At 47.9% G+C, this 9517-nt stretch overlaps 1 protein-coding gene across 9 annotated transcripts in view; it reads right to left on the reverse strand.

Moving 5' to 3' along the window:
• Positions 1-3178: 3178 nt before the first annotated feature.
• Positions 3179-9517, reverse strand: part of PPP6R3 (protein phosphatase 6 regulatory subunit 3) — an 82267-nt gene continuing 75928 nt past the window's right edge. For 6 of the 9 annotated variants that reach the window (XM_006771489.2, XM_006771487.2, XM_006771484.2 and 3 more), the window contains 2 exons: positions 7915-8034; positions 3179-4675 (listed from right to left, as the gene is read on the reverse strand). In XM_006771489.2, the coding sequence (XP_006771552.1) occupies positions 4624-4675; positions 7915-8034 (172 nt within the window). In that variant the 3' untranslated portion in view covers positions 3179-4623. Of the gene's footprint in view, positions 4676-7914; positions 8035-8291; positions 8310-9517 lie in introns of all 9 variants that reach the window. The other 3 variants (XM_015569011.1, XM_006771481.2, XM_006771491.2) reach the window with 1 other exon arrangement.

The raw sequence follows: 9517 nt of genomic DNA on the forward strand, positions 1-9517 counted from the left end.
TTTTTATCAACTCTTTTATTTGAAATGTCACCTGGCAATTTTCAGAGCATTGCAGCACACTGCTCTTCGGCTTCCTTGATTAGACTGTACCTTTCTGCATTTAGTGGATGGTCTTAGGACTGAAATAATTTTTTAAAAATATTTTATTGATTTTTTACAGAGAGGAAGGGAGGGGGGATAGAGAGTTGGAAACATCGACGAGAAACATCAATCAGCTGCCTCCTGCACACCCCCTACTAGGGATGTGCCCGCAACCAAGGTACATGCCCTTGACTGGATTCGAACCTGGGACCCTTCAGTCAGAAGGCTCATGGTCTATCCACTGAGCCAAACCAATTAGGGTGGCTCTTCCAGCTCTTAACAGAAGTTCAAGGAGAGAGTGTTGCAGAAGACCAGAGAAAAACCAGGCCACACTTAGAGAAGGGAGTTAAATTTTTTTAAATTAAATTCTGTGCAGGCCCAGAGAAAAATGTGTCTTTAAAATTCTGGGCCCCCAACATGGAGGAAATTCTCTATTTATACTTGTTCTAGTCCTTTGTCTCCCTAATTTGGAATGAGACTTCTGGGCCTTCTGAGAAAGGCCTGTGTGCTGGGAAGGGGCCATACCGTATCTCAAGGCTTGGCCTGGTGTCAGCACTGACAGCTCTGTCTGGGGCATAGTTTACGGCCTCTCTGAACGGGAGTAGTCTTATTTGCCTTATTATTTAAGCAAGCACTTTGAAGCTTTAAACAAACAGAAGAGATCACAGACTGGAAGACTTTTATGAGTTCTCTCTGCTTTCCTCTTTCACACCCCGCTCCGGAACCCTTTGCCAACCCAGGAAGAAAAGCTCCCGCCTGGTTCCTTTCCTCCTGCAGCTTCCCCTGTACTACCTTTAACATCTCATTTTAGGCAAGATGAAGCAGCTCCCTGAGCATCAACCTATGAACCAGGTCACGTTTTGACTCCCGGTCACGCCTAGGTTGCGGGCTTGGTCCCGTGTGGAATGTGCAGGGCAGCCAAAAGACGATTCTCTCTCATCATTGATGTTTCTTTCCCTCTTTCTTCCTAAAATTAAAAAAAAGAAGCTCCCTGAGTTCTGAGGCCAGTTTTAAAAATCAAGGTCAAAAGAAGGAACTATGTAATACTTTCAACAATAAAGATTAAAAGAAAAAATCCTATCTAATAAAAGAGAAACATGGTAATTGGCGTACGACCGCTACCCTTCCCATTGGCTAATTAGGGCAATATGCAAATTAACTGCCAGCCAAGATGGCGGCCGGCAGCCAGGCAGCTTGAAGCGAACATGAGGCTTGCTTGCTTCAGTGACGGAGGACTCCAATGTTCCCCGCCTGCCTTGCCGGCCTCTGAGCGTGCAGTTTGAAACATTGTTACAAATATAGAAGCTAAACAAAACCCCAGAAACCTGCTTTCAGCCAGCTGGGATCTCAGAGCTGGAGTTGAAACAGTGTTTCAATTATAGAACCCAAACAAACCAGATACCTGCTTTTAGCAGTGGAGGTCTAAGAGCTGAGGCCAAGCCTCAGAGCTAAAGCTGGCCCAGAATAAAAAAGAAAAGAAAAAAAGGAGCAGTTGGGAGCTTCAGTCCCCTGCACGCCTGAACACAGCCCTCAGCCCCTCACCCAGACTGGCCAGGCACCCCAGTGGGGACCCCCCCCCTGATCCAGGCAGGACACCCTTCAGGGCAAACTAGCTGGCCCCCACCCATGCACCAGGCCTCTATCCTATATAGTAAAAGGGTAATATGCCTCCCAGCACCGGCATCAGTGTGACAGGGGGCAGCGCCCCAACCCCCTGATCGGCCCTGCTCTGTGTGTGACGGGGTAGCGCCATAACCTCCCCATCAGCCCTGCCCTGAGTATGACAGGGGGCGGTGCCCCAACCCCCCAATCGGCCCTACCCTGAGCGTGACTGAGGGTGGCATCACAACCTCCCAATCTGCCCTGCTCTGTGCATGACAGGGGGCAGCGCCCCACTTCCCCAATCGGCCCTGCTCTGAGCCCGACCAGGGGCTGCACCTAGGGATTGGGCCTGTCCTCTGCCCCCGGGGAGCAGGCCAAGCCAGCAGGTCGTTATCCCCCGAGGGGTCCCAGACTGCGAGAGGGCACAGGCCGGGCTGAGGGACCCCCCTTCCCGAGTGCACAAATTTTTGTGCACCGGGCCTCTAGTATATATATATAAAAGATAAAAATCAAGGTCAGAGGAAGAGGCATTTATGCAAGGCCCCGCCCCTCTACCTTCTAGCCAGCAGCCCCTTCCCCCAGGGGAAGGCCAATTTCCTTCTCACAGGGCAGTTGCTTCTGGTAGAGACCATCCCAAAACTGCCCAGCCAATCCCAGCCTTGGCCTCCCATGTCTTGCTCTTGAGCACTAGCTCCTGGTGCGCTGGAAGGCTGGGCGCCTGGCCGATTCTCAGCTACACTGATTAATTTGTGCAATTATTCAGTTAATGTTCAAGAAAAAAACATTTTTATTAAAATGTTCTATTATTTTATATTAACGATGACTCATTTATTTCAGCCCTTTTTATTCAGCATGTCTCTGTTGAAATAAACCTACAAAACTGAAGCTTTTGTTTTTATGCAGCCCACATAAACTTACACCTTGTTTATTTGACCGTTAGCCTTTGAGTTTGACATGCTTGGCCAACTGGCTCTGTTCTTGTCATCTTTGTGCCTTCCTTGCACATAAGACAAGCAACACCAAACACAGCCCCAAAGAAAACTCCGACACTCTGTCATCAGCATTAGGAGGAGGGTATACGGCGCTGTTACCTTGGGTGGGACAAAGATGCCAACCAAATCCAAACCATATGGGACAGTATGTGCCACCCTGAAGCCAAGCCCTGGTGCTGCCGGCAAAGCTCTCCACCAGGCAAGCTAAGAGCACGTCCATCCACCGGGAGTCTCCGAAGTCCTGTGCCACATTAAGTCAGCGTATTTAACACACCATGAGACAAGCTGAAAAAGCCCCGATCCAGAGGGGAACACACAAGACAGTCTCTTGGAAGAGGAGCCACAACAGAGGTTCCCGAGGAGGGCGGAGACGCACAAAGGGTGAGGGCACACGCAGCCTGCCCCAGGCACACCACTGACCCCACTGCCCCTTGGTGCCAAGTCTGCTACTCGCAGGAGCCTCTACATCACTTACAATGCGAAAGTGAACGAAAGAGAAGGCATCAGATGTTTGATTCTTTTATTTCCATATGCAATGTAATGTTTAGGCACGTTGCTTGGGAGGCTATTTCTAAAAAAATTGTTGGCCATTTCTCAGAATATCCTTTTGGTTTTAAATACTGGTCAGGAAAAACAAACAATGTAAAAATAGGTGAATAATTTTCTATTACAGAAATGAAAAACTGATTTGCATCTAAAATTGCAAGAGGTGAAGTCATTTAACCCTTTCACCAGACGGTACGCAATATACAACATATTGCTTCAGCTGTTTGAAAGCTGTAATGTATTTTTATATTGACATAGAAAATTATAAATTACATTGAATTAGTATCCATAATCACTATATATATATACATAGACCAGCTCTAAAAAATATAGACTGGTTGAGAATTTATGAGTGAAAACCTCACAGGGCACAGGAAACAATTAACATGCTGAGGTGCCACAGTCTGATTTCTAGGTTTAAACACCAGCCAGTAAAATGAACGCACTCTAATTTCATTAGCAGCACGAGCATTTTTCAACGGACTTGCCTAATATGATCTTGGTATGCTAAATACGCAGACTGCTCAGAAAGTTCATTGGTGGTGCCTGTTAACAAGGGAAATTTTGGTGAATGGGTTAAAAGGCAGATGAACTACCAAAACAAAACAAAAAACAAAAACAAAAAACAAAGAAACCAAACCACAAGCCATGTACACTCCAAAAATTCTAGTGTTTCACCTGCAGGAATAATCATTTCAAGCAAACAAGACTTTAACAGAACATATGGCTTTACAATAACATCAATTCATCAACTAAGTTGTAGCAATAAATACTCATCTCTACCAATAGACTTACATTTTTGATCCGTTTTAAACAATACAGGAAAAACAGTTACCAATCAAAAACTGGTTATAAAAAGAACACCAAGTATTTCTTATTCAAAATCACTTTTGTGAGTTAAGAACAACCAAAATAACACTCAGAGGGCATTCCAATCCCACTACTTACTCCTTGCCAACCTGGAAGAAAATGAATTCAGAATTTTGTACAAGGTGAAAAATGTATGAAAACTGCCTAATACTTTGGTCACACTAATAATTGTCAAATAGTTATGTTTCAAATACAATAGCTCTGTGTTCACTTTTATAAAACTATTCTTACAGCCATTTTAACTATAGTATTACTACTATTATTACATGGGTGGCAAGATCTTATTTCACAGGCTACCCATTATTTAGAACAATACAATATAAACATACGCAAAAATTCTTGGTATTTGTCAATATGCAGTATTTGTACACGTCCCAATTTCTCTGTACAACGTCTTAGCATCTGGAGTAGAAAGGTTGCTGGTCCTGATCCCCTGCAGAGCGAGGCAGCAGGGGCGCGTGGCGGCCCAACTGAAGCCCCGGAGCCCTGACTGGTGGCGGCCTGCAGTCCTCAGCAGCACAGAGGTCACTCATCATACAGGGCCGTTCACGGATGTGTCGCCTGGCACGCTTGGCTGGTCAGTCCTATGCAGTGAGACAGATATCCGAGGCATTAGGCAGAACGTGAGACGGAAGGTTAGCTTCACTTAGCTCTCAGGGCGGAGGTGATTTTAATATCGTTTGTGCCATGCCTACCACTAAGCCTGGCACTCAGTAGCTGTGTATGAAATGCTCCATAAATGAACTGATCTAAAGCTCCAGAAACTAACTGAAGAGCATTTAAGCTCCATCTAAGCTCGGTTACCCAGCACCGGTCAGGACAGCAGCCACGCAGGCTCCCGGAGAGCCCCGCTCAGCGCTAGGAGCACAGGCACAGGTCCGCAGTTTAAATTTCTGCTCCCAGAGCCTTCTGGGCCATTTGCTCAACCTCCCTTCACTGCAGTCTCTTATCTCTTCCATGTACTGAAATCCACATAAAATTTCACTTGAAAAACAGGATTCTGCTACTGAGGAAAAAAGGAAAAGCTTGTCAATAGGACCTACTGTTGCAAACAAAGGTATGCACTGCAGCGCCCTGGCCAGGGCACATACACGAGGCAACCAATGAATGCATGACTAAGTGGAACAGCAAATTCCTGTTTCTTCCTCTCAAATCAACAGGAACAGGTGTGCACTGTAACAAATGTTCCCACAAAGCCAAGGTGAGGTTATGTGGGGAGGGAAGAGGTGGCACTACCTGGACAAAGTGCTGACAGAATCAAAACGTCTGCCTGCCTTCCTGCCAGAACGACAACCTAGACATGGCAGACCTCTGGATGGCGTCACCAAATCCTATGGAGTTGGGCAAGAGGATACTTGGAGGCCAAACTGGGAAGCACACAGTACTTCTGAACTAGCACGGATATTCACAAACGGAATGCTTTCGAAGCCTGCTAGTAAGAGCCAAGAAGGCAGCTGCACACTATAGAGACATTTGCTAATGTCTCACTATATCAGAAACAGGAACCTAGAGTTCTGGAAGCAGACACAGCCGGGCACATACTCCCTCCCCCTTCACCATTTACAAGCTGTGCGATCATAGTTAATTTCTTACCCTGTAGGAGCGGGACAGCGATCCCCAGCCAGGCGTTCCTGTGCATACAATGTGTACAAAGTGCTCAGCATGCTGGCGGGCACAGGTCTCGGACATGCTTGGTGAACAGTAGTGAAAAATAAAATTCTGTGGTGCTGCAAATCTTTGCAAGTAATAGGGCACGTCCATCAATGTTTGGCTGTGACAGGAGCCACGGTGGGGAAGTCCCAAATGGCTCTTATCTTCAGCACTGCCATTTGCTTTAAGAACACGAATGTCACCTTCTCAGAGGCCTTGCCCGCCAGCCTACCTAAAATTGGACGCCTGTTCCTTTGCCCGGTTGTTTATTCTTATCGCCTTTTCTGTGCCTCCTTATACTGTCTGTCTGTTTTGCTCTGCTTTCTCCTCGGGCTTGGACCAACGGCTGCCACACTGAGCCATTGCCTGAAGGGAGGACGAAAGGACAAGCGCCCATATGGACAGTGATGCTAGCTTCTCCACTGGTTTGCTCCCCATCGCCTCCACCACTCTGCCTTGCAGATCTGAGACGGGCTCTTCGCACCAGAGGGTTCTCCGAAGGGAGGAGCAAGTGGTTTTCCAGAAGCGAACAATTCTGCACTCAGAGAGCCAAGGAAACGCACCCACAGCCTTCTGTGCCTCTCTCTCATGTCAGAGAGGCCAAAGCCAGGCTCCTGAAGCAACTATCCAACTGGGACAGACGTGGGTTATCTGCCTTCTAGACAGGTCTCAAAATCAAGAGAATTATAACTAGAAACCAGGGAGATGACAAATGATTAGCAATCAGACCTACAAAGGGCCTTTATCAAAAACATATTGAAAACCCAGGCAAAAAGTGACTTGTTCTCACCCTTAGCAGCACAGCTGGGGCTAGATCCTCCAAAGCTGGAGTGTCAACTGCCTCTTCCTCCCAAAGCCTTCACTAGAGCCAACATGCCCAAATAGTTCTCATAATTAATTGGTTTTACAAGAAAAAAATCATAAAAAAAAAATCATATTCATTCTGGCTACAATTTCCATGAGAGAAACAAAGGCAGTTTCTGTGAGTCTGACATGCTTGCTGTAGAGATTTGACCAGTGGGCGGAGAGTGCCCCCTGCTGGCCCCACTGGCTATGTTACCCCTAAAATGATTAGACAATTGCCAGGGCTGCCGAGGGAGAAAGCACTTATGTGAAATGACTTTAAAAGTTATTTTATTCCTTAGGGAAGGATTATTCAGACGCAGAAGTATCTAATCCAAAGTGTTGAGAAAAGTCCCAGTGGACCCAGGACCAGGCCTCATCCTGGCGGGAGCTCTGGGGTGTGTGTCTAGGCTGCCCCCGATCAGCCTGCGAGGCCATGTGGTGGCAGCGGGACTCTGGCCTAAGCAAAAGGTGACCAGGAAGAAAATCTGGTAGTGGGATTTTCACACTTGAGATAAATATTTTATAAAAATCAAACCACACATGGACTCATCAGGGGGTGGAGAGTATTTAGCTCCACAGATGGAAGGGTCTCCAGGAAGGTTCTCTGCGTGTGTCTCATGGGCATGTCCACAGGAGAACAGGCACCAGGAGCCTCTCGTGCTGGCGGCTGCATGACTCCACAGGGCCCATGAGAACCTGGCTGCCATGGCCAAGGGAACCCAATCCTGGAGGGCTCAATCGGTCTCAACTTAGCATTTTGTTTATCATCAAAAACAAATAAACACAAACAAGGGGGGGGGATGCCAGCATGAGAGACCCTTCCACTTACGGTAATTTTTTATTGATTTTTTTTACAAAGCGGAAGGGAGAGGGTTAGAGAGTTAGAAACATCGATGAGAGAGAAACATCAATAAGCTGCCTCCCTCACACCCCGCAATGGGAATGTGCCTGCAACCAAGGTAGGTGCCCTTGGCCGGAATTGAACCCAGGACCCCCCAGACTGCAGACCGACGCTCTATCCACTGAGCAAAACCGATTAGGGCCATTTACGGTAATTTCTTAAAGAGCCAGCGATGTTACTGAATCTCCGAAAACGGTTAGCTTTCAACTTCTGCTGTAAGGAGATACTATTTCTAAGTTCTGAGCTCAATCACTCTGATCCCATAAGGACTGAGAAAACTACTGTGCTGAGTTAAGTCACTGAATGTTCGAGGACAATTCTACTGATTCCCCCTGCCCTCCTGTGCCAACTTTCCTCCCAGTGCCCAGGAGCCAACAGCCAAAGCCAGAGCAGGGCCTGGGCAGACCTGAGAAAGCGGGTGGTTACCTCTGCTCAGGACTACTGCTGGGGGGCCGGGGGGCTGCAGACTTCGCCTCAGCCGGCTCAGGGCTCTCCTCCACATGTTTGCAAGCAGCATCTTGAGAGGTAGACAGTTTTCCTTCCTCGCTGCGGTAAAGAGGATGAGAGGCAGCATTAGAGCCCGCAGTGCCAGCGCCGAGTGGAGGAGGGATCATGCAATGGCTCTGGAGTCATGACTGCCATGGAGTCACAAGCCCTGGGCTGAGCATGCTCAGGTGAGGGACACAGGGGCACAGACAGTGACTGGGAAACCACAGGAGGAGAGGATCACGCAGGAGGGATCTGAGAGGGACGATGTGATGCAGCTGGCGTTGATAAAGAACGGGCCCCTGTGGCGTACATACCGGTAGGATTTCAACACTCTGACGCCAAGTGTGCAAAACAGAAAAGAAATGTATAAGAGTTTCAGAACACTCCTATAATGAGGGGTGGGGCTAATATGTCCACGACTGCACATAAGCAAATCTGCAGACTCGGTGAAGGTGTCAAATGAACCTGTTTGAAGGAATGAGTCTTTAGTTAAGCATTTTGCTTTTGGGTTGAGCCCACCATTCAAACCGTCAGTAGGACAGACCCCCATCAGTTTGCTGGCTGAGGTCACGGGAGCAGGTTCTAGGGTGCCTGACCTTCTCGAGTTGTCCTCCGACCACGAGTGAGAAGTACAACACCCTCAAGGAAGAGAGCCAAGAACTGCGGCCAGAAGAGGCAGAAATGGGCTGGAGGGATCAGAGGGCGTGGGGAACATAAAAGGGTTATTTTTCCCCTCAGATGGCTCTTGGTGAAGAAACACAAGTAGCAAATGCTTTCAACTGTTTGTGGGCTAAAATTTCAGACATTTGCCTATTCTGTCTGGATTTCTATTTTGACACAATCAAGAAGCCCCTAAACTGAAATAAAGGGAAATTGGAGGTTCCCTTTGAAAAGCCTAATTTTAGGATGATTTCTGGGGTGGCTTTCAGATGGGTAGGTCAAGAGAGGAGGAAAATGACCTGTAGTCTACAGATTTGTTGATAATCTGAGTTGCCTCTTAATTATTCCGCTTCATCCCCACTCCACTCCCTGACCAGCAAAGCAGCTACCCTGAGTTGTCACACAGTTGTCCGTATGGGAAATGATGGAGTATTAATAAATAATACTAGCATGTACTCTTTCATGTGCTCATAACTATAAACCTCCTTCTGCCCCTCCTGCATTCCATTCCTGTAAAATGCAGTCAATGCAGCTGAGCACTGAGTCAGACCACCGGCACTGAATCTGCACCCGGGGTACCATCTGTGAGGAACACACCCTGGAAGGTCCGTCTGACCTGCTGACAGTGCCCCCCAAGGCGTGCAGCTCTGGTTCTACCTGCTTCGCGCAGCAGCCAGTGCTGAACTGTCCTCCACGTCCACGTCTCTGTGACAACAGGGCAACGCACGCCCCTGCACAGGGCCACAGGGGACAGCCCGGCATTGCCCAGCAGTGGAGAGGCGGTCACCCTTCCATCTACAAGGAAGCCCAGTCTGCATCCCACAAGCAGGACAACGGGGCTGCTGTAGCCCAGAGCCCGCCAGCACTCAGCACTGTCCAC

The sequence above is a fragment of the Myotis davidii genome, unplaced genomic scaffold (assembly GCF_000327345.1).
Source record: "Myotis davidii unplaced genomic scaffold, ASM32734v1 scaffold425, whole genome shotgun sequence".
Taxonomy (NCBI): Eukaryota; Metazoa; Chordata; class Mammalia; order Chiroptera; family Vespertilionidae; genus Myotis; species Myotis davidii.